This window comes from Syngnathus typhle, linkage group LG14 (genome assembly GCF_033458585.1).
Source record: "Syngnathus typhle isolate RoL2023-S1 ecotype Sweden linkage group LG14, RoL_Styp_1.0, whole genome shotgun sequence".
NCBI classification, from domain to species: domain Eukaryota; kingdom Metazoa; phylum Chordata; class Actinopteri; order Syngnathiformes; family Syngnathidae; genus Syngnathus; species Syngnathus typhle.
The window spans coordinates 10,658,365-10,683,063 of record NC_083751.1 but is presented as its reverse complement, the minus strand read 5'-3'; the positions used below and the strand labels follow the sequence as shown (position 1 = coordinate 10,683,063).

The window sequence follows — 24,699 nt, the reverse complement described above, 5'->3', positions numbered from 1 at the left end:
CATAAACACGGCGGGTCAATGAACTCCAGGTTGTGTAAGAACGCGGCTGGCCAGTCTAGTCTTCCCTATTCCTGCCGCATATGTTTGGCCTCTTCTCAAAGACAGAATCTGACACGCTTCTCCAAAGGCCGTAAAGCGCTCAAGGCGGAGCACCGTGACCTGAGGAATCGTGGAAAAGAATTCAAAGCCTTGACTGACCGCCTCAATGTAGCCGAGCTCAAAATGATTTGGAATCCATCCATTTGTCAAAGATAAGCGCTTTGACCCTTCTGGTGGTATTTTGGGTGAGAAGGAGGATTTTCATAGTCCTTTTTAAAAGTGCTCTCTAAAGCGCAACTGACAAATGAACAGCTCCAAACACCTCGATGCGGCCTACTTGTATGTCTGGACTGGATTTGGATTGGAAACATGCAAAATCCAAAGGAGCTCATTGATGAGAATCCATCTAGTTGATTTTGCCAAGTGCTAGCATGCTATGGCACACACTTCCTCTGGCTTCTCATTAGCGGCACAATGAGAGAAGGAAACGTCGCAGCTAAACATAAAGTCACTCAGAGAAGTACGAGAATGAAGGAAGCCAAACACAATGGACGTCGGCCGGCACATGGGAGCGCTCACTTCCTGGGTTTCCCACACAAAGGTGTGCAATCACACACATTCACAAGCATATGTAAAGTTGACAAACAGGCACGCATCAAAACATCCTGCCAAATGCGGACTTCATTTCTCCAAATAGGGCACAAAGTCAGCAAAGTAGCTAGCCGTGATACCGAGTGACGCAAACGTGCGGCCCGACTCTGATGTATTCTTGCATCATCCGCTGTAAAACGGAAAGTAGCCCGATGGTAGAAGAGAGAAATATTTCCACACTTCCATTTCACTGCTGCTGTTGAACCAATTTCGCATTCAAATAAGTATGGAAGATATCCCTGCCGTCGGTGGAAACCCAACAATTTAGACAATAACAAGAGTGTCCCCTCTTGTTGCCATGGAAACCAGAGAAGGACTAGGTTGGGGACCACTTATGTTAGCATCAGGACTAGCATTAGCAATACTATTCCTTACGGGCAGCCACCTGCTAAACTGCATAAACCTTTTTTTTTGTTTTGGATGACATCAAGCGACAGCAGCTGTACATTCACAACACTTTGTTTTGTCACAAATATAAACATCCGGTCCTGCTTTCTTTTGTGGTTGTTTGTAGTTTCAGTTATAGTTCCAATAGAATCTAATTATACCAAGCTAAATTCAGAATGATCAATTGTATTTGTTCCAGTGAACATGTCAAACATTGCGTTAGTCTTTGAGAGCTGCATTCATGCAGCTGTGCATTCTTTTTGTGGGTGTGGGTTCAAACAAGACACCCCCCCCCCCCCACCCCCCGAGTTCATACGACATAGAAATCCCCCTTTTGACACTGTGCAAAGGTCTGAATCAAGCTCAATGGAATGGAGTGACGCGTTTCTGTGTGTACTCTCCTTGTCTCCTGAGACAAGGAGACGGTTTCCGGGCACTCTTGACAAATGTACTGTATTTTCTAGACTATAAACCGGTACTGTTTGCACAAGCCTTGAAGCCTTGGCTTACAGTCCAGTGCGGCCTAGCTATGGACTTTTCATGATTTTTATAATATTGTATGATTTGTGCATATTCTCTTATGTATGGGAATTAAACATTAAAACACATGCGGCTTAAATATGAACAAAACAGGATTTCCCCCCCATTTTAGCTGGTGCGGCTTATATTCGGGTGCGTCTTGTAGTCCAGAAATGAAGGTAAACATTCCAACCGCGGGACGTTCAAGGCCAAGTGCTGTTTGAACATCACGTGACATGTGAAAGAGCTGTTCTCCCTCGTCTCGCTCTGCCCAACACAAACCCCGCGGCGACGATACCCGGCCGTGTGCTTTGGGTTGTGCCGGCATCCAACAGAGGACATAAAATGTAGGTCTGCCCCTGACCTGAGATAACTCGGCTCTCCTCAAGCGCGTGGGATCCGATGGCACACAAAGGCAGCCAGTGATCACAGGTCCATAAATCAAGTTTGAGTCCTTAAGGCTGAATTGCCACGTCCATAGACGACAAGGTTCTGTTTTGAAGGCATACGATGAGAGACAGACAAGCAAGCACAAACTTGTTTGAGAAGTGTGTGGTTAGGCAGCTGTGCATGTATGCATGCATCATCTAATTTATGTGCTTGCTCCCGGCAGCACATTAACTCACACAAAGCATATGGGTGGGGTGGGGTGGCGGGGGGGTGGCTGTCTCTCCTTCAATCGCGGTTTATCTGAGGTTTCACTTACGCAATTAAAATAAATGAAGCCGCACCTCTTGTCCAAGTGCAAAATGAAAGCAAATGGAAAAAAGACACGCTTGTTGGTCACTCATAATTTTATGTCGTCGAGTTAGCTTGGGTTTACCATGAGTCCAGTATTGACCCCTGTCAACCCTTTTGGGCCACCTTTGATCTCGTACAACTCTGGCAAGGTCGACGTGAGCCATCCCCAGGAGCCCCCCGGCGCACTCAGAGCTCTTTTGATGAGAAATATTTGACTAATTTAGCAATTTTCAGTAGTAAAAAGTTTGCCTTTTGCCAACCAGTCACGATTCGCGCCACATTTGCGAACTGAACTTGCACATTACTGGCCGATGCCGTTTGCAGTCGACAGCAGCAGCCGCATGAATTTTTAGAGGTGTTAGCAAATTCACCTTTTCCTGCTGAAAATGCGCCATAAGTCAAGTATCCCTTTCCTTTCCAAATACATGCGTGGGGGTCCTCGCTTTTCAGCCGTTCTGTTGTGACAAAAACGCACACTGCAAAGTTGTTCAAATGTATTTGGTAAAGTCGTTTCACGTAAGCTATTACAAGTCATTGCTGTCTCGAAGATTATACTTGTCACGTGTATTTGGGATTCCTGCATGATGAGGAGTGGCTAATATGAGTTGACGGTTGCAAGTTGCATTAAATTAGTGTTGCAATTTTCACAGGTTAAAATTTGAATTTTCTGAGCACGTACCCTTTTGTTTCAACACGATCTCTCCTAACTATATATAATAAGTCATTTATTGTAAAGAATATATTTTGTTTCTAAATACATGAAGACAATATCACATAGATGAGGTTAGCGTTCCAGTTTGTCATTTGCAAAAATAGTTGCCCGGCCCTGAACTCAATTGAAGGAAGAGCCATTTATTGAACCGGACAAACAAACACACAGCTAAGAAAATGAAAACAGTCACGATGTTTCTTTTCCATTTGTCTGACCTTTTTTGTTGAATTATTGTCAATCGGTTTTCATTGCCTGTGTAAATTGTGGCGTGTGCGTAGGTTTGAATATTGAACAACATCCAAATTGGCAATGTGTGTAAAATGCCTTCAGGTTGGGTGCACCTTGCAACCTTGATCCAAACGTGAGCTCACGTGAGCAGGAGCCTTGGAGCAGTTGACAGATGATGCAATCCTATCAAGAAGTTGCGTGGGCCAATCACACGGGGACGCTTGTTGCATCAGAAATCGTCACCACGAACAAGCCTTCTCATGATGTTATTTTACAACATATGTTGTACACAAACAAAATAAAAATCACAACATGCGTGAGTTGAATTGGTGACTTGAAGGAGGTCATGCAAGAGCTGTGATTAGCTATTGGAGCCTCAAAAGCATCTTCCTTCCCGAAAGCGCGCACGCGCGTGCACTTTGAGGAACGTGCCAGTGGACACGTCAGGTCAGCGCGACCCAGCTCCGACTTCTTTTCTATTAATAAACAAGGAAAGTGGTCATTTCAACTGGCCTTGTGTTGGTTTGGAGGCCAAATTGCGACCTCACAGCTCACGCAAAAGACCGGATTTCAATTTCTCAGTGTGTCCTAAGCGGGAACCGTCAATTACACAAATGTTTTGACTCAATGCGCGTCTCTCTGCGCGGATGCACTCTTTCTCTCAGATTGGAGCCAGTGTGTTCTATTCAAAGGCCCACGCACTGCGAGCAGACGTGCGCAACCGCATTTTCGCTCATTACTGTATTGAGTTTCCCAAACGGGATGTAAAAAGTTCGCGGAGCGCACCATGAATGGGGGCAGCTCCTAACAAAGGAGGCTTATTCACACGGGCGCTGAAAGAACCACGTCACCGTGCACTCAAACCGATTCATTCAACAATAAATCTGCATGTGAGAAAATTCCAAGTCGTTATTTAAAACAAAGAAAGAAAAGAAATCGCCTAAAGGACAACTATTTTGTTGTCGTGGAGCCTTATAACGTGATTAAAGTTGTTTTAGTGTGATACCCCGGTGGGAAAATCGTGTGTCCTTGCTTACAACATTGGTGTCCTCACTGGTCCACAATATGCGCAAGCACGGACTATTCCAAACTAAATATTGACGGGATTGTTGTATTCAAATGAGCTGGCGGGCTGACCGTCGGTGGGCCAATCAGAGGCCAGGCTATCAGTACACCTTCTTTTCTGAAATCATTCATAACGCCGATGCGTCAAACACACATACACGAGCCGGCGGCTATAAATAGGGCTGCGCGCAACGCACACAGAGACATTTCACCCCCAAATCAAAGGAAACACTCTCGTGAGCGAGATACGCTGGGAAACCGAATAACGGCTGACTTTTGACCATTCACTCGATTGCGCTGCAATTTGTGTCGTTGCGTAGTGTAGTGTAAAGGCTTCGAGATGCTTTGGGGTGGATTTTACGTGAAACACGTCGTGGTGGCAGCTGTGTGCTCCGTGCTGGCAACAGGGACAGTCACGATGGGGTCCCCGGTGTTGGCGCCGGAGCCGATCCGGTGCTCGCCGTGCACTCCCGAGAGGCTGAGCCAGTGTCCGCCGGTGGATCCCGGGTGCGCGGAGGTGCTGAGGGAGCCCGGCTGTGGATGTTGTCCCGCCTGCGCCCTGGCGGCCGATGAGCTCTGCGGCATCTACACGGCGCCGTGCGGCTCCGGACTGAGGTGCAGCCCGAAGCCCGGGGACCCCCGACCGCTGCATTCTCTCACCCGGGGACAAGCCGTGTGCACGGAGAGCTCCGAGCCCAAACCGACTGAGGAGCTTCAGACACAAGGTAGGCCTTTTTCCCCCCAACCGCTTCCTACCACACGATCTAATTTATACAGCTCAATAAATAAGCCGATTGTTCCTCTCACAGCCGTTTTTTTTCCCCTCTTTTTTCTCTCCCCCCCCCCCCCCCCCCCTCACGGACATCCGTTACAATTCATCCAATTCAACGTCCCTCCTCCAGATCCGGGCGAGCAGGAGGCTGAGATGGAAAATGTCGCCGTGGTCTCGGACCCAGGCTTCAGTTACTACCTCCCCGGCCAGACTAAGCCATACGACCCGAGGGCGGCTGCCGACGCGCAGGAGAGCATGAAAGCCAAACTCGTCGCCATCCGCAAAAAATTAGTCGAGCAGGTGAGCACGGCAAATCCCCATATAGGCAGGTTTACGGACGCCACTGTCAATTCATCCATGGGAATTTTGTTGCTAAAAGTTTTACAAGCTAGATGGTACGATGGGCGCTGCCACAAGGGGGAGCCCATATGCTATTTGATACGGGGGTGCAGTTGGTGGTTTTCAGCCTACGTGGTGGCTGGCTCCAATGTGGAGAGGCTTTTGTTGAACTCTCCCGTCGCCGGTTTGCTCCACACAGGGGCCTTGTCACATCGAGCTGCAAAGAGCCTTGGAGAAAATTGCCAAATCGCAACAGAAACTTGGAGACAAGCTGACCAGATTCTACCTCCCCAACTGTGACAAACACGGGCTTTACAAGGCCAAGCAGGTTGGTACCAGCACTGCGTGACCAGCATGAGTCCAGAACAAATTTCACAGTCAGTGCTCTTTCTAATATTCTTGAATAGTTTGCTGTCGATATGATGCAGTCCAGTTATACACTTGTGCAAATACAATCAGCACAGCAGTCGCTTGGGCTCAGGACACGAATTAAAATGTCGATACTGTCTGAATAAATAGTGTACTGCTACACACGCAAAACGTGTGCATGATCCAAATGAATCCATAAGAACTTACTTTGACGTGGAAGGTCAATTGAAATGATTTGATTTGTCCATAGTGTGAATCATCTCTGGATGGCCAAAGGGGACGATGCTGGTGCGTGAACTCCTGGAATGGCAAGAAGATTTTAGGCTCCGGCGAGCTGTTGGCGGATTCCGAGTGCTCTTAAGCAAGAATCTCCCAAAGAAAAAGAAGCGAGCCACTGATTTTCCATTTTGATAGCTGTTTATTTATTGACCCGATCCTTGGTGGTGTTTGAATCAGGTACACTGTTGTTGTGGGACTGCCATTGCCCCGTTCTGTCCCAAAGAGAAGAGCAAGAGTCTATTTTTGCTTTTCAAAATGGAGATTTTAATATTGATACGTATTTACTTTTCAGTCTATTTATTTCAGTTGGGTTGAATGTGTGCTGTGGTTGTGTCATTATTATTATTTTTGGTATTTATGACATTTCTGTGTTACTGTTTTTTTTTATTATTGGCTGTTCAATGTGTATATATTTATCTTGGCCCTGACTAACTCCATTGCTGAGTTGAGCTCGTTGTACCGTCGAAGTTGTCTGGAGGTTTGCACGTGACAAACCAAGCGAGAATGAAAGCACTGAGCGTTTAAATGTCAATGATTGCTGTTGTTGTTGACTTTTTTTGCTTTTAAATATTTTGATATAATTTTCTACATTGCTGCCATTTAAATGTCTTTCAAGACCTGATGCGAATCAGCATCAGCTCTTGGGAGTGACTGCAAGGCTGTCCAATTGGAACAAGGACGTAGTCTCAAAAAACATCTCCTCGGCCGGGTTCCTCGCGGGCGCCGCCATTTTGACGCACCTCCGCTCAGACGGGTATTTCAACATTTACCTACCTCCAGTATTGATGTGTCCTCTCGCAATTATGTTTGTGTGTCTGTTGACAAGACTTGCTACTCGACCTCGTATGTTGCCGTTCTCTCGGGATAAGAACACGTGACCACATGGAAGGAGTCCCACGCTTGAACCGTGCCGTGGTTCTCGAGTGGCGCCTCTCTTCTGATCTACATGCTGCTGATGGAGAGGATTGTTTCTATTGATTCCAAAGAGACTAACCGACCGCTTGCTCACTTTTGTAATTGAGATGTAATGTAAGAAACCCAAAGGTGATATATTTAATAAAAACATGACTTAACCCCGGCTTGTGCGTGGTGCTATCCAAGGGAAGGTGGTGTTAACTTTAGCCAGCTGTGGCCAAGCCGTTGAGTCGCACGCTACCTTTTGACCCACTCTGTTTGCCCCGCTCGGGCACAGGAATGCGCTTCGGGCTCCCGTGCCTGCTGCCAGCCCGCCTGGCACCGACGGATTTATTTTTATTCTTTACAAATGGAACCTTCGCTTGATCCTTATTGACACATTCCGAGACAGAATGATTGCATTGGTGGGAAACAGCAGCAGATTTGTTACTCCGCAGAAGCGAGGACGACAGAGCGACGCTTTTCCGATGTTGTGCTGCAATACTCATAATCAAACAAAGTGACAAACGTCATTTTCACGTGTTCATCTTTTATTAAAAAACCCACAACAACATTAAATACAAATGATATTTCAAAGCAAACCGGTTTCGTGATTGGATAATGCAATACATGTGAGGTTTCTAGTTTAGTGTCAAGAAATGCTCCAAAAATAAACTTGGAAGGATCAAGCTGACATTTAAACTGTGCACAGAGATCCTTAACATGGCCAGCGGGCAAAAAGGTCAAAATAAAAAAAAAAAAAGAGTGTCAACCTGGCTTTGAGGCAAGATGGCGGCGTGGGCAGACGTAACGTTGTGAAAAAGTCGCCAGTGGATAAAAGGAGCAAGAGAAGACATTGGATGTTACAAAGTCAACATGAAGTAGTGATTCCATTCCCCAAAACGCGTTTTGAGTTTGCTGTGCAATTCACGAGAAACCGAGTTTGGATCAGCTTATAAATCTTTTCAGATAAATAGTTCATATTTGGAAGAACTGTTTGCCGAGTGGCCAGAAAATACAAAAAGACACATGTAGGGAGGAAATAGCTTTGACATCTTGATTCCTTGTCCTCCCCTCGCAAGAAGTCTCGCAGTACCGCCGGGCTCGGGTCTCTCAATTTGAGCAAGTGCTAGCGAGCTACTGGGACGCCAGATCCTCAGACACCGGCGGGCCTCCTCCCGCTCGGGTCGATCTTTGCTAGCGCATGCATCCACCTTGTACATTTGTGCGCAAGCTTTGATCAAAGAAACACAACAACAATCAAAATGCAAATAGTTGCAACGAAAGGGAATTTTCTAAAGGCCTTCGCTATGCTCACCCGCCAAAAGTCCTGGTGCGGCTTCCGTTTTTTTCTCCTTCTTCCTAGCAACCCCAGCCTGGCCGGTTCCTGACTTACAGTACACAAATTGAACATACACTGCCTGTCAGGAAACGTACGCAGATGCAAAGAGGCCCAATTGTGATTTGCACAGGTGCAGCTAAAGTGCTTTAAGTGCTTGTGCTTGTAGCATAGGGGTAGCCTGCACCAGCGGCGGGCGGGGTGACCCGATCCCACCGGGTTCACACGTTTCAACAAGTCGCTGACAGGACGTGAGGAGCGCTATTGTTTTCGAGTCGCGTACAAAAAACAAACAAATGGGACAGACACGGCCAAAGGATGGGATCTCAGCGCCGCTAGGATGGACAAGAACGAGAAGCAGAACCAGGACAGGATCGGGAGGATCGTGGACGGACAGGAGCAGGTGGTGGCAACAGACGAGAGGAGGAGGGTGGACTGATCCCTTCCACAACGGTCCGTCTGTGATAAAAGCTCATCACGGAATTGCTGATGCCTCTACGATGACAAACATCAGCTTTGGGCTATTTTCTGATGCCACCACTGCTATAATACTTTGCCGTAGACCGAACATGAACTCGTAGATCCGACTGGCTCAGACAGGTCCTTTAATTCAATAAGAGGTGTTTTAATTCAAGAAGTTGATTTTTAATTATCTTTCGATTGCTGTAATTGCTGCTAATTACATGTACGGCTGAGGGTGATCGATTTGCTATGGCGGTAAGGCATGTAAAGGGGACATTTTTAAGGCACGATGCGGTCTGCAGCTGATCCTATCCTGCTACAAGCAGTTGAGCGGCGAGATGGATGCAGTCGTGAAGTTGTGCTAAATAGGGAGACGATGCCCTGCCGTGCCATCGTCCTGCTCTTCGGAAGCGACCCTGAGACACTTGTTTTGATTCGTCCAATGGTACAAGGCCTGCACTTGCTTAGCCATATAGCGCTTAGTATCGACACAAACACTTTTTGGGAAAACACTTCTTGTGCAACATGCAGCCATAGACGAGATGCAAGCGATCCCACTTGGACACGAGCGCCGGCAGACTGGCGCTGGCACGAACATTGATACGGAGACGCTGCATTTTGGGGCTCACAGTCCCAAAGAAGTTCTTTAAAAGCGAGTGGAAAATTCCCTCATTTCTCTCCCTTCCTAGCAAAAATAGTGCACATGGTGAAATTCTTGGCGTTTCAACATTTTCTTCCTTTTAGCTTGAACGTTTTCTGGAGAACCAACAGAGGAACTCGGCATGGAACAGGTAGTTGCGATGGATGGGCAGCTTGGCGGACAGGTGCTCCACCCCTTCCCCTCTCTTTCTTTGCCTTTCTTGCTTCCTCGCTTCCTTCATTGGCTCTCGCGGTTGTGACACTGTTTGTCGTCACGATCATCATAGCCGGGCAGGGGCTGTCCGTATTTGTCCACACACCAGCAGTATCCCCGCCTTCGGCCCTTGGACGGACGGCACTGCAAAGAGAAGAGGTGGCGAAAGTTCAGTCTCGTCATCAATGACGGCAGGCAAGACAGCAGGTGGTTCCCTCACTTTGACACATCTCACATGTTCCTCACCTTCCATCCTTCGCCGAGCATTTTGGGCAATATTTTGAAAACAGATTAGGGTTCCCATGGTGAAGAATAATCCGTGTAGGAACGTCTATCTAGAAAGGTGGATGTGTTTATTCTAAAAATAGTTTAGCTACACCTCCATGGCCAAAGTAGGCTAAGCTGCAAGAGAGCTCCAATAAGACGAAGGTCAGTCATTGTTGACGGAGAAACGAGATTTCCCCAAAGCATGCAAATCAACGGGTGTTGCCTGACCCATGACGGATTCATGACTTGACAACGAGGTATGACCCAGGTCCGGAAGAGTCTGTAAATGCTAAAAACATACTAAGCTGCTGCATTGTCCAAGATGATGTGAGTATAATGATCAGAGTGATGCTTTCACAACATGAGCAACATGCAAATCAATCTCTTTCCATCATTTGGAAATGGAAGGCTCGGAATGAGAAACACTGAGTGAGAAAGTGTGACGGTAAACACGCCGTTGCTAAAATATTTGCCAAGGCCAGTCGGAGGGTTGCGGGGAAACCAATGATGCTATTCTGGGAGTCTGGCAGAGACTCAAAATCATCTGGAAATGATTATGGCCTGCGAGTGCACCAGGGCGAGTGCACCAGGGCGTGTGCATGCTCTCCCCCAACCCAAACGTATGTCAACAAAGCAACATGTTGCGCAAATCAGCGAGGACACACAAATACTTTGGCTTGCGTCATTCACCCTAACGCCACTGTATTTTTCTGGCCCAGTCCAAATGGAAGAAAGGCACCTAAGGTCAGGTCCAAGGCACGTCAAAATACAAGCACACGCATGTGCACCTCAGCACTCGTATAAAATGGCCCACGGGCTTTTGTAGAGTGGCAACTTTATGAGTTCAACACCATGTACACATTGAATGCCACATTTCTTTAGGCCGGGCTTTGCATTGGTGCACGGTGTATAATCCTGGTGGCCAATATCTTTTTCATTCCTTTCGGGAAACACGGACGCGGCACACGATCAGGGTTTGCGTGAGTGTGAGCAGGTGTCAGTTTCCGGTGTAGTCAAGAGACGATCAAAGGCTCTTCATGGCCCTGTTCAAATACGACTGCTGCCGTCTAGGTCCGACATGTCTCATTGAGGTTTTGTTTTCTTTCTGGATCAACTCCATTTCCACCCCCCCTGTCCTCTTGTTTTTCTCTGTTTTTGCCCCCCTCCCCTCAAAACCCCGCCCTCCTCTTCTGTAGCCTCTTTAGGTGCCCTCAACTCTGTGGCCAGCTTCTATTTTAGACCTGACCCAGCGGGCGAGAGGAGCTTAACATTGTGTTACTCTGCCCTGCTTAATGATGACACTCAATGTGTGTGCGCATGTGTGTATGTCAAGGGGAAAGAGCGAGGAGGGATAGGAAGTATTCTGTAGTACGCAACGTATGCGTCGCCCGGTTGCTGGGCTACCTTTCAGTTTCCACTCAAGTTGCCCTTGCAGCGCAAATGTCTGCATGCTTTTTGCAAAATGTGGAGGCCAACCAGAATCCAAGAACAGTTTGAGGACGTTTTAGGAGCTGCCAATCGGGAAAACAAAATCAAAAAAATTGAGAAATAATACAAATGTGTGTTTACAGTCAGCATCATTAAGGCGACATAAGGACGCTTGTGTTACAAGACCCAATGTTGACCCGCTGAATGACAAATAACGGAATGGCCAAATTTAAACGTGTGTTTGTCGATTATATTCTTAGACATGTTGGTATTGGTTGCTCAACTCATGAATGTTACATGATACAAACAGCCAACATGGCTGGCTGACAGGGAACAAAGGCTCAATTAAAAATCCGGCCATGGAACAGAGCATGTGAGAGAGTTAAAATAGCAGTCTGAAAGGTTGAGCAGTTATTATAAAGTGATTGCGGTGGCCGCATACATTTGCGCACATCCCCTCAATACGGCAGCCCTGCCTGGCGCGAGGAGGAGTGAAGGAAGGAAGGAAGGAAGGAAGGAAAGGAAGGAAGGAAGGAAGGAAGGAAGGAAGGAAGGAAGGAAGGAAGGAAGGAAGGAAGGAAGGAAGGAAGGAAGGAAGGAAGGAAGGAAGGAAGGAAGGAAGGAAGGAAGGAAGGAAGGAAGGAAGGAAGGAAGGAAGGAAGGAAGGAAGGAAGGAAGGAAGGAAGGAAGGAAGGAAGGAAGGAAGGAAGGAAGGAAGGAAGGAAGGAAACGAGCACACAGGCACCTGGCTGCCATGCTCAGGCCGCCGCCCCTCCCCCTCCTCTCAACACACACACACTAACTCTGAAACTGTTGTCCCATTCACAAGCGCGTGCATGCAGGCTGATTCCAGGCCAAGCAAGGAAGGAAGGCCTGGATGAGTGCAATCATGGAATGGATAGGATGGCATGGATGACACACTGGCACAATGCTCACTACCCAAAATCAATACCGGAGAGAACGTGTGTGTGTGTGTGTGTGTGTGTGTGTGCGTGTGTGTGTGTGCGTGCGTGTGTGTGTGTGCGCATAAGAGTCAGACGGGAAGGGAGAAGTTTCGAGATTGATGACTGTAATGAATGGGTCAGCGCAGGCTACGCGTGGCCTGGGCTGGGATACTGAAGCAATTCATTTAGCTGCAGCTAAAAATAGCTTGTTCTTTGGCCAAGGTAGACTCACACAGCTCAGACGCCTCCCAAGGCACTCGGATTACCAGCAACACACGTATGAGATGCACATTGACACTTCATTCAAACTGCACATTGAGCAACTTGTCTGTCAGTGGCATGTTTTCCATCCGCTATGTGGCTCCACCCCAAAAGTGATTTTGAAAAAAAAATCAATAAATAGAAGGCCAAGTGTTACTTTTTTAGTTGGGTTGATGATTTCTGATTTAAAATATGGTTTGCAGGCGTTAGTGCTGAGGTTAGCGTTGGGGTTCTTCTATAATCTTTGTCTTTGCGTGGCCCTCTTTGGCCTTTAACATTACTTGACCATAAACTGGTCAAACTGACAGCGAGGAATTGCGGAGGTGAATCCTCGTGGGGAGCAGTTGATGGCGGCAGTGAAGGTGAAAACATGTTAGCAGTTTGAAACGATTATAGATGAAGTTTCAGTTAATCATAGTGTAATCTTAGGCCTTTTTTCTTCACTCAGCTCAGCCCCTCCCATTCCTAGACCCCCCCCCCAGTGCAATCTCCTTTTCACAGAATTGTCACCCTAGACGGTTCACACGGTCTCCTTTTCAGCGTGTTTCCGGTCATAAATCTGCAGCACACGGTGAAGACGCATTCCCTCGGATAGATTTAAGAGCCTGCACCCCCGCAAGCATCCAAATAAGCCAAGGCCGATAAGGCTTGGCACACTCGCGTAGACGATGAGCAGAGCTGACACATTCCTGATAGATATTTGTTGACAGAACCGAGTCAAGGAACAACGAAGACCCTTGTTTTGCAAACCGGGATGAAACGGCGCTTTGGCCGACGTTACTCGACGAGAGGATCTCTCTGATGACGTGTGCGTCCGTTGTGGCTTGTTTTGATTGTCCAGTCGCGCTACTCTCCACCACGATGCAATACCCCGGACAAAAACCCCAACACAAGGAAAACGTGCCTCAAATGCACTGTTGTAGTTCTTGTGATTAGTCTCGACAATCACTGTACGCACACTGGCTCAGTTTTGCTCCTCTTATTTATTGGGTTATTTGTTTATTATTTACCGTTTTTTTCCGTGTATAATGCGCCCCCATTTTTGTTTTTTTTTGTTTTTTTTAAGTTCCAATGATCGTCACACACGCAGGGAGGCAATGGGTCCCATTTTTATAGTCTTTGGTATGGTCTTAACTAGGCTGGATGTAATTTTTTTTGTTGGCATTGATTTCTCCGACTGCCCATAAACGCACCACCACGCTCCGTGCGCGCATGTGAAAAAGGCGTGCGGACGTGAAAAAGGCGGCTCTGTATGGGAGAGACGTTGAAGAGGAATAAAAACACCCTTGGAAACCAAAACTTGCCCCTCGTCGTGACTCGGAGCCGCAACAAATGTTTCGGATTTGTGTAGGGTACATTGTGACAGACAGCAAACGAGCAGGTGATCGAGCAAGCGTCTGATACGAAAGCATTGCGGTCGTATGTTGTACCATGACTTTCTTTGAAAAAAAAAAAAATTAAAAAAAAAATAATAATATTTTTTTTTGTACCCATGTATAATGCGCACCCCAGATTTTAGTACAATAAATTCGTTAAATTTTGCGCACTATACACGGAAAAAAACGGTATTCATCACTCATTTTATTTATTTATTATTTATTGTTTGTGCCTTCTTGTTTTTATTTTGTGTCGTCTACTTGTATGTTTATCGTGTACTGTGTCTCGTCACCGTGGGATGGAGGAAACGGAATTTCGGTTTCTTTGTGTGTCTTGACATATGAAGGGATTGACAATAAAGCTGACTTTGACTTTTGGACTTTGACACCACTTTTCAACGGTGGCGTTGCCATTTGTGCAACATGTTTGAGTGTCCTTAACTCCTCCTTCTCAAGTAGGTTGACTTTGGGTGGCCTGAGCCTGGACCACAGACGAGAAAAACTCAACCACCATTTGTTCTTCGCCTCACCAAGAGAAGCCCACGCCTCCTCCACCGAAACTACCGCCATCCATACATTCCGCTGGCGCCACATCTGCCGTGCCACACACGCTCCAGAACCGCATTCTTCCAGGCCTACCCCCACACACTCCCACACTGCACACCTGACCGACCTCATTTCCTGTCAGGCATGAGTCAGACGCCTGCACCGACTGCACTAATACATGGTTGCAGTCATTCCGATAATATAGTGTTGATGTGGCTGTCAAGGCAACCGGAGCAGCAAAAAGGAGGGAGGGGGGTGAACTTGTGAGGATTTCATCAAAGTGCTCAGACATGTGCTGGGTCTGTCTACAGGTGTGTTTTGCAGAAGCTGTGTAGGGATCACCTGTCTTTTCTTATAGAAGCCTCTTCTGTCACAGTTGGGTATGCGGAAGCCTCTTGGGTTGAGCGGGTTGCTGATTTTGAGACCGTTGAGGATGCTTTCCATCTCCCGTCGACATGGGCCCTGCATACACACATGAAATCGAGAGATTTGTGTTTGCAACAAAGACACTTGCATAGAACGCATGCCCTGCAAATTTTAAATCAAATCAAATGATGTAGCATTATTTTGTTTTTTGGCAGACATCTGCTTGGGTTTGACTTACATACGCGGTCTCCCGTTTGTTCTCCAAGGAGAAGTTCTGCATGTCCATATTGGCTCCCTCTGACACTGACTCCACTTTGTAGCTGTGAGTCTTCCTGTTCTGCTCTTTCTTTATCAGCTTGTTGTGCAAGGGGGACCTGGGGTCCATCGCGCCTCTGCTCGGCCCCCCTTTGACAGTCGGCGAAGCGGGCGAAGAGGGCGACGCGCTCGACGTGCTCAACGTCACCGTCTTGTTGGCAAGACCTTCCTCGACCTGATTTCGCCCACTGTCTTCACGAAGAAAATAAAACAAAGGCTCATCAGAACATCAATTACAGAATGTTTGGCGCCATCAATGAAATGCTGTTTTTATTTTGGAATCCTTGCTTGTTAGTTTGACTGTTTGTTAGCTGGAAACCTTCTGGTCCAGCAAGGAGGACAGACAACAACAAGACAGGCTTGCAGTTACGTGGGATCCAGTCTACACTTAAGTCTGCACACGCGTTTAAATTTGTAGCAAGCGTCACAAAGGTCGAGTCATTAACAAGTTAGCCCAAAGCCAGCGACAGGACCACGCATATCACTTTTAATTGGGCTGTGGCAAACGGATCCGGTGTGATTCAAAGGGCAAAAAGTCGAGTCATTTCCATTCGCAAAGCATCGATTCAAATGGTGGCTTAACTCAGGGCCTTTGACGTATAGAGCAAGCCAATGTTAGCTGATGACAGAAGACTGCACACAAATTTGGGAACCTGCAGGCGGCTGCACTTACAAATGGACCAATGAGGGTCCACCTTGTCATGCGCAGTGGAGATGACAGTAAAAAAAAATGCGGTTTCCTCATCTTTTACCAAGTTGTGTGTGTTTGCAAGTGTGACTGGTGGATGGATGCTGCACGCAGGCCAACCGATGTGTTTGCGGGGACAATTTGGCTGCTGGGTGAAAGATTTGCTGCAGCCAAACCCAAAGGCCAAAGACAAGAAAAGCACACAGAGATTTGGATTCCTGACGTCAGCAGTGCCTAAACACACAAGAGTGTGTGTATTCACACGCTGTTGGCGTGTGTGCCGTCTCACCGCTGTGAACACCGCCGTGCTCGTTCACACCAAATATCTTGAGGTTGTAGCGAGATGGGGGGAGGGAAAAGTGCCTTGTCAGCGATGAGGGATGATGTAGCGCTAAAATGCCGAGCCACATTCCACAACAGCGTGCGCAAACACATCAAGTTTTTGGGTGGTTGAGCGCACAGTGCAACAAATTTCACTGCTGTGTAATTTGTTGAATGATATTAATTCGCTCTTGAGTCAAACGTGGCCTCTTACGCCACTAAAAGCACTGAGGGAAAGGCAAGGTGCATAAGAAACCAACATGACATTTTGCGATCGAGCGATATCTCCTCTGGAAGACGCCACGCCAGGCAGCAAGCCCAAATCTGCTCATGTCAAAAATGAAACATTGCAGTGAGCAGCAACAGAAGCAGCAGCAGCAGCAGCGGCAATGACGCTCGCGATTGCCAAGCCTCGCGTGTCACGCTCGCGCCCCGTTGCCTACCTTGTTTTTGCGCCGAATCCAGGATGGCGTGTAGTTTTTTGGACGGCGCGCTCGCGCACACCCCCCGTCCCTCCAGCAGAGCTTGCAGCGGCCGGCTTTCCCCGAGCTGCTGCTGGCAGGTGAGTGCCGAGCCGCAGCGCGCCGTGTACACTCCGCACGGCTGCCCTCGGCCGAGGGCGCACGTCACGCAGCAGCCGCATCCCGGCTCCCGCAGCCGCTCGGCGCAGTCCTTGGGCAGAGGCTTGCACTGCAGGAGCGCCGCGGCGTCGCACGGCTCGCAGCGGACCACCGGCCCCACGGCAGCGACACCCGATCGCGCGAGCACGGCCAGAGTGGCCGTCAGACACAGCAGGCAGAGCGCGGGCATGGTACGTGCCGATTGCGTTTGTCACAACGAGTGGACGCAGTTGGAGTTTGCTCTCGGTGGCGCAGCGAGCTGGCTGGCCTTCTCCATCTGTATTTTCTTTGACGCGCACTTCTCATTTTATACAGGAGCGGAAAAGGCCAAGAAGTCACTCCCTCCCCCGTATGAATAATGTAAACGGAGTCCAGACATGAGGGACCGCGATAAACATCCGCTAGGAAGACGAAGCCGCTCACTCCGATGGGCCGGCCGTCTGCGCAACCTGCTCTGCTGCGCAATAGGAGAAAAGAAATGGCAGCGCATAAAAAAAAAGTTCGGAAAAACTTGGACTTCGTGCATCATGATTTCATGCTGCAGTGCAGGCGTTTGTGTTTAGTTGTCGTGACAGTTTTCTATCACCAATTGGTGGCTCAATTAAAGTGACTCAGTGAGTCAAAATTGCACTCAAGCTGACATTTGGAAAACGTTTCTTTGGAGGCAGTACAAATTTTTTTTGGCAGTATTTGTTCTTCATGTTAACACACTAGAGCAATATTTTGTGTGTGTATTTGTGCAACCAGCTGCAGCCAAAGAAGTGTTGCTTTACGGAATGTTTGGGATTGTCATACCTGCAGCTATAGCGCGTCATCTCCAGCATGCCAGCGGGCCCCACAAGATTTGGAAGGCAACGATTGTGCAGGCGCAGCACACCCCCTCCCTAGCCCCCCGCAGCCCCTGGATCCAGCATAGCCTCTCATTCTGCAATAACAAACGCCAGAGTTGGGTACACACTGAGAAAATAAAGCAATCAGTATCAGTCATTGTGTGATTTCCACCACAGAAGCAGAAAAGGTGTTGAGACTACATTCTGAATAACAAGCAAAGTGTAAGGAAACACTCGCCCAATAGCAATAACATTTGTCGGGCTAGGGTGACTTTTTCTTCTGACTTGACTCTCCGCAGTAACACTCAACTTCTGTCGACCTTTTGCTTTGTTTGTTGTCACGCTGTCCACACTGGGTTTCGGTTACCTCCCAATTTAAGCAATTCAGCAAAACGCTGACCCCACTTGCCGGCCCCCAAGTTTTTTTTGCCATGCAAGTGGCAGAGTTGAACTTCACGTGGCATTATCTCGGGTCGGACTGATGATGGCTTGAAAAGAGGTCTGGATGACATTTTTGCTTTCCAAGTGCAATGTCATTGACAGTTTGTCGTTTCCCTTTCAAGGAACGTCTTCCTCTTTGGACTTTGGGCAGTCCGCTCAACAATCGTCTGGGTTACATTGCCACAATGTAGCACATTTTGGGCCGCAAATCGTTCGTTTGGAAATGCAAAGTCAGATCAGTGATGCTGGCGCATTGCACTTCACTATCATTTGAGGTTTCTGGGAGCTGAAAGATGTCAACTGATTTATTTGTTTGCCTCCACCCTGAGGGACAACGTTGCGCTCTTTGCACCAAAGTTGTCACTTGCCTCATTTCATGTGCCTCATGGAAAGAAAATGGACATTTTGCACAAATGGGGTTGAGGACGCAGAGCAGTAGGGATCAGAGAGTGTCACTCAGCATAAGAGGATTGCCACCTTGACCTTTGCACACAGGTAGGCGGCAGGGAAAAGCACGTGGGTTGCATGCTCAAATGCTGACTCACTTCAAGGGTCACGATTTTTCTTCCCTTTTTTCACATTGCAGACATTCTGCAAAGGTCAAATCAACAACTTTAGTGAGATTTGGCCTGTTGTTTGTGTGCCAATGTATTTGGAGTGGTGCAAATTAGCCGTGGCATCCGCTTCCTGTTTGTGACATTCCCGCAAAGCAGGTTAGTCAACACAACTGATACAAAATGGGTTTGGTGGTGGGGGCTGTCAGGAAACGATTGATCAAAATGATGACACTTGCAAGCACGGCGATGCCCACTTTATAAATCTCTCTCCCTTACGAGGCCTTGAGAACAACGCATTTCCCGTCAAACGTTGAGAAGCGTACGCACGGTCCAATTTTGGTCCTTGCAAGGAAGGTCGCATTTTTAAGTGCTCCTCCGGCCGTCATGACTACATTCTACCGTGGCACCATTGAGCGTGTCCTCTCCAGTTGTATCGCTGTTTTGGGTGCTGGCTGCACTGACTAAAACATGAAGACCCTGCAGCGCGTAGTGAACACGGCTGGTAAGATTATTGGTGCTTCACTCCCCTCCCTGAAGGACATTTACACCTCCCATCTCACCAGCAAGGCGACCACGATTGTGAGTGTTGTGAGTCACCCCGCTCACTCTTTGTTTGATCTTCTGCCCTCTGGGAAGAGGTACAGGAGCCTGCGCTCCCGCACCACTAGACTCACCAACAGCTTCATACTCCAGGCTGTTAGGATCCTGAACTCTCTCCCCCCTTCTGCGTAGCGTCCTGTACTTTTGCGCTATATTCTGACTGTCTGCTCCATTTTTGCTCCTCTTATTTATTATGTTATTTGTTTATTTATTATTTATTCATCACTCTTTTTTATTTATTGTTTGTGCCTTCTTGTTTTTATTTTTTGTGTTGTTTACTTGTATGTATATTGTCACCGTGGGATAGTGGGAACGTAATTTCGATTTCTTTGTGTCTTGGCATGTGAAGAAATTGACAATAAAGCAGACTTTGACTTTGACTTTTGACTTATGAGTGAAAAACAAAAAATCTGGCTTCAGAAATAGATTTGCATCCCAACAACTTTTCACTGTTCTGAGACACGACGGGGACGCAAGAAATGTTGTCTGTTTAAGATGTTCACATTTAGATTTGTGGGACTTGGTGAACTGAATTACGACCAAATGTTCAACAAAAATCACAAACACATTGCGCAGTCTGGAAGAAATTTTGTGACCTCACAAAACATTCAGCTATTCCGACATAGGAATGATGAAAAATAGTTTAAAGTAAGCCCATTTTGGGACCTCTCTGACCAGGTGGATGGAATGTCACTTTTGAGCAATGTGAAAATCAAGCCAGCAATTCTTGGTCCAGCAGAAACATTTGGTGTGGCGCCAACAACTTGAGCACAGCAGATTCATATTTCCTGACCGTATAGTAGAATATATTTTTGCAACGGAGCACTGTGAAATTCCTCATGACAATTTGATGTCTGACCCAAAATATTTGGGGCTTCTTGTCCTAATGAGGGAAAGAATGGGTGTGTGAGTAAGAAAGAGAGGCGGGGAAAAAAGTCCCGCACGCACACACACTCATCAAGTTTTACACACGGTCAGACACACAAAATCACACACAGACGCGCACACACTCGGAAAGCCACAAGTTTCTAATTATATCCTGACTTTCAAATAAAAAGCGTTTACAGCCAATGGGTTTGCGTAAGTGCCATTGGTGTCCGTATGGCGCGATGAAACCAATTGTAGACTTGATTGCTTTCATTTGCCGTGGCTTTTTGTTGTGTTGCCAAGCCCTGAAAGCAAACCAAAAAGCATATTTGGCCACTAATGACTGTGTGATTTGTAGAGTCTGTCTTTGACATTGGGGTGTCTGTGTGTTCAAACCAGCCGTAATTAGACCTCTGGCGCTGCACAAAGTACAAAACACATTTAAAAGAAATGCTCTGCTTCCCTGAGAGACTGCACGTTGTGGTTTGGGCATCACGCTCGACAGTCGCTGCAGGACAAAAAAAAGGCACATGAGCACTATGTATGTACATATGTATGCATGAATGCATGTGTTTGAATGTATGTACATGTATATTATATGCAAACATATACTTATGTATACATATAGTACATGTATACGTACATATGTATATGTATGCATATATTCTGTTGTATGAATGGCAGTAAATGGGTACACAGGTTGGTTGAGTTATTTGTCATGCCTGCCACTACTGGAATAGAAACAATAATAATTCAAATATCACTACAATAACAATGATAGTAATAAAGAAAATGATGCCATGAATCTATACTTTTACTCTACAAACATTTTTCTTTTGAAGTCAACATGTATCAAACCGAAAACATTGACCACTCAACCGAGAATGGAAGCGAACCGTTCCAGTATGACGTACGTTTAGCTTTGACGCACTTTCAGAGTGTGACACAAAGAGAACATGGAGCATTTTGATTGGCTCAACAGCAGGAGTTAGTCGAGCATAGGCAGCACCCCGCCGAGCAGACAGAAAGATCTCTTCTTTGTCCTCGCTGAGTGCTCACTCAAGTTTGATTTCAAATTCACAAAGAAGCAGGTGACTCTTTTTTACAGCCTCCAACTTTCTACTTCCTGCTCTTCTTGTTATGACTCATTTGAGAGGAACAATTTTACGAAGAAGCGCTGATGTTTTTTTTGGTTCCATGTCTCTGTCAAGTGATTTCTAATGACACACTAGTCTTGTGGCCGCAACATATATTTTGGAGTCAATGAATCAGGCAGTCCATGTCTCATTAAGTTGAAAGCGCCGCTTTGAGCCACAAAAGTACACGGTGCTCTGGATCCCGGCCATTCGCGCCAAAAGGCGGGCGAGCTGCGACACCAACATCACACGAGTGTAAACAGGGCTTCTCCATGTGTGTTTGCTGTACTCACTCCCGAGACATATGTCTGTCAGCAAAAGCTGAGGAAGACAATGACGTTTAACACGACAGAGTGCCGGGCTGTCCGTATGTCTGTCTGTCTGACCGTCTAAGCTTTTCTCGTTTCATTTCTAGCTCCTCACGAATAACTATTCGGTATATGATGAGATGATAAGAAGAGGATCCCTCTCCACGTTGGACCACATTTACTGGGAGGGAAGGCCGGAGCCTGTGCACAAGTCACGTCACAGGTGATCAATATATGTTCTTGTTGTTGCGTTTGGGTCAGTTGGCCCGATGAGCACATGAGCTGCACGTTTAGCGTGCTTTCTTTATTGGAGGCACCTCAAAGCTGGCTTGCAGGTGTCAGATGAAATGTTGGGAGGTCCCGAACGCAGACATCAAAAGGATGTACCAGCCATGAGTCACTTGTCCCACAGCTCCGGATCGCCATCCGGCATCGTGAAAACACTTGCACGAGATCAAAACACTCGGAATGTAAAGTGGGAAATGACGCCTCGCGCAAGAATGTCATCAAAGCGCATTTTGGAGCCTTCCGCAACAGGGCCGCACTAGTTGCCTTGGAGCTTGACCTTGCATGTGTGTGTGTGTCTGTGTGTGAGGTTAAGATGAGTGCGCGTGCATTCCGTTCATTCAGCCAAGAGGCGTCAGCATGCTTGTGAGTATTTGTCAGCGAGCGACTTTGGGATTTTCAAAGCATCTTTATATTTTCTTTATTAGACTCAGGATATCATCATGCGACATCAAAGCTTGGAGGTTCAGTGCATCGTGTTCAAATTGTTGGAAGAATTTGTGACTGTTTTTACTCAGCGCAGAGTGTCTCCTTCCAAAATCTTCTGGAAATGAAATGCGGCTGTGTTGGAAACCAAACAATTTGCCGTTCGTTATGTTTACATGCACTAAAAAGTACGGGAATTTGATAAAATGGATTGAAAGCAGATGTTTCAAATGTTTGGAAATATCTTGATCTGACCGGACCAACATTTAAAAAGTTGTATTTCCGCCAACAGTGAGTCAGGGAAGGACGGTTTAGATTTTGGAAACAGCAGGACAGCAGGGCAAGCCGAGCACTTGTTTTGGTGTCTCCTTGTCTTGTTGCAGCCAGGCTATGTTTCGACTGGCTGCTGATCTCAAGGACTGGCGCTCGTATTCTTGTCTGTGCTCTGTGATTGTGTTAGCGGAAGTACCGTATTTTCCGCACCTAAAAACCTAAATTTTATCAAAAGTCGACAGTGCGCCTTATAGTTCGGTGCGCCTTATATATGGATCAAGTGATGAATTTGTTGATCCATACTGGTTGTACACAGTGCTCTGCCAAAATGTTTTAGTACGTTTTACTACGACTAGTAAATTACAAGGTCGCATCGCTTCCCAACATTACGGTAACTGTTGTCAGGGGGCGTCACCGAATAGCTGTTGTACCCGCAAGGCTATTTCATTTCAAAATAGGCTGCTCCGTTAATGTTTCGAGTAAATCTACGGATCGATATGGAAGGGGTAGGTAAGTAGTACCAATGCGTTAGATCGAACTTTAGTCAGTTCCGATCATTTTATAGGAGATCATTTGAGAAACGCGATTGTTTACACTTTGCTGAGGCTCATGGGAAATTGCGTATGGCTAATGCTATAACGATAGCTGGTATACGCGCGAGGCTATTTCATGTCAAAATAGGCTGCTCTGTTAATGTTTCGAGTAAATCTACGGATCAATATGGAAGGGAAACATAGGTAAGTAGTACCAATGCGTTAGATCGAACTTTAGTCAGTTCTGATTATTTTATAGGAGATCGTTTGAGAAACGCGATTGTTTACATTTTGCTGAGGCTCATGGGAGATTGCGAGCTGAGGCTCATAGGAAATTGCGGCTGGCTAATGCTATAACGATAGCTGCTATACGCGCGAGGCTATTTCATGTCAAAATAGGCTGCTCTGTTAATGTTTCGAGTAAATCTACGGATCAATATGGAAGGAAAACATAGGTAAGTAGTACCAATGCGTTAGATCGAACTTTAGTCAGTTCTGATCATTTTATAGGAGATTGTTTGAGAAACGCGATTGTTTACACTTTGCTGAGGCTCATGGGAGATTGCGAGCTGAGGCTCATAGGAAATTGCGGATGGCTAATGCTATAATGATAGCTGCTATACGCACGAGGCTATTTCATGTCAAAATAGGCTGCTCTGTTAATGTTTCGAGTAAATCTACGGATCGATATGGAAGGGAAACATAGGTAAGTAGTACCAATGCGTTAGATCGAACTTTAGTCAGTTCTGATCATTTTATAGGAGATCGTTCGAGAAACGCGATTGTTTACAGAGGGCTCGTTGGTTATTGGCTAGTGCAGGGGTGGGCAAACCTTTTGACTCGCGGGCCGAACTGGGTTCTAAATTTGGACCGGAGGGCTGGACAAGGAGCAGATTGACGTAGGCGTTGTGTGAAGTCATATAAGCGACCTGTAAAGGTCATTGCATAAAAGATCTTGGCCTTTAGTAGGTAGTAAAGCATGGATATTCCAAACAATTTTTTTGAAAACAAATGCATTTATTAACAGCATTAAAAAATACTAATTCACTAAAAAACTGCTATCAGTCATTCTCATAAAATACGACACTGTTATTATGAATAACAATCTCCATCACTTCAGTGCCTGCAGTTCAGATTAATGAAAGATGTTTATCTTATGAGATCACATCAAACGGCAAACATTCTGACCAAATATTTTTCATCTTGAAGAATCGGTGAAAGCATACATCCAAATAAAGTAATCAAAACAGCAACACGGTGAGGGGTATCTGAAAATCAGAGCAGAGTTTTAACTCGCAAACACCTGGTAACAGAGGTGAGGAAACGGGAAACACCTCCTTAAAGTAAGCCTTAAGAACTTTACAGGTTAAGATTAGTCGCAAATAGGTGGTGCATCAATGTCCTTGAGCATCCTGCATTGTTTGAAAATGAGAATGGTCGCTAGTTTCAATCCCTGCTATGTGTACAAATCATATTCAAAATGCATTTTTTTACAATAAACTTGAGAGCCTCCCGTTCATTTTCAGTGGGAACAGTGTTGTTGGTCTCCCTTTTTTTCTAGTGCGTCATAGTCTGGAGTAAAATTTGTTGTGGCAATTCTTAGGCGAGATCCGAGGTGTTGGTCCGTTTACCTTGATCTGTGACGGGTTGATGTTGATGTGG

At 46.5% G+C, this 24,699-nt stretch overlaps 2 protein-coding genes across 2 annotated transcripts; one reads left to right on the top strand and one right to left on the bottom strand.

The window, feature by feature from the left end:
* Positions 1–4,489: 4,489 nt before the first annotated feature.
* igfbp1a (insulin-like growth factor binding protein 1a) lies at positions 4,490–7,174 on the top strand. The gene is made up of 4 exons (XM_061297287.1): positions 4,490–5,067; positions 5,245–5,414; positions 5,653–5,781; positions 6,073–7,174. The coding sequence occupies exons 1-4, from the start codon at positions 4,683–4,685 to the stop codon at positions 6,181–6,183; spliced, it is 795 nt and encodes a 264-aa protein (XP_061153271.1). The 5' UTR covers positions 4,490–4,682; the 3' UTR covers positions 6,184–7,174.
* A 351-nt stretch (positions 7,175–7,525) lies between these two features.
* igfbp3 (insulin-like growth factor binding protein 3) lies at positions 7,526–17,251 on the bottom strand. The gene is made up of 4 exons (XM_061297286.1): positions 16,605–17,251; positions 15,076–15,344; positions 14,814–14,933; positions 7,526–9,793 (listed from the first exon to the last, which is right to left on the bottom strand). The coding sequence occupies exons 1-4, from the start codon at positions 16,969–16,971 to the stop codon at positions 9,674–9,676; spliced, it is 876 nt and encodes a 291-aa protein (XP_061153270.1). The 5' UTR covers positions 16,972–17,251; the 3' UTR covers positions 7,526–9,673.
* Positions 17,252–24,699: the final 7,448 nt, after the last annotated feature.

What these genes read in the sequence shown, in the direction of transcription:
- igfbp1a (XM_061297287.1), top strand. Translation starts at nt 4,683, where the DNA reads ATGCTTTGGGGTGGATTTTACGTGAAACACGTCGTGGTGGCAGCTGTG. An exon ending in TGAGGAGCTTCAGACACAAG is followed by an intron (nt 5,068 to 5,244) that starts GTAGGCCTTTTT and finishes TCCCTCCTCCAG; the next exon opens with ATCCGGGCGAGCAGGAGGCT. An exon ending in GGCTTTACAAGGCCAAGCAG is followed by an intron (nt 5,782 to 6,072) that starts GTTGGTACCAGC and finishes ATTTGTCCATAG; the next exon opens with TGTGAATCATCTCTGGATGG.
- igfbp3 (XM_061297286.1), bottom strand. Translation starts at nt 16,971, where the DNA reads ATGCCCGCGCTCTGCCTGCTGTGTCTGACGGCCACTCTGGCCGTGCTC. An exon ending in GGATTCGGCGCAAAAACAAG is followed by an intron (nt 15,345 to 16,604) that starts GTAGGCAACGGG and finishes TTCTTCGTGAAG; the next exon opens with ACAGTGGGCGAAATCAGGTC. An exon ending in ACAAACGGGAGACCGCGTAT is followed by an intron (nt 14,934 to 15,075) that starts GTAAGTCAAACC and finishes GTGTGTATGCAG; the next exon opens with GGCCCATGTCGACGGGAGAT.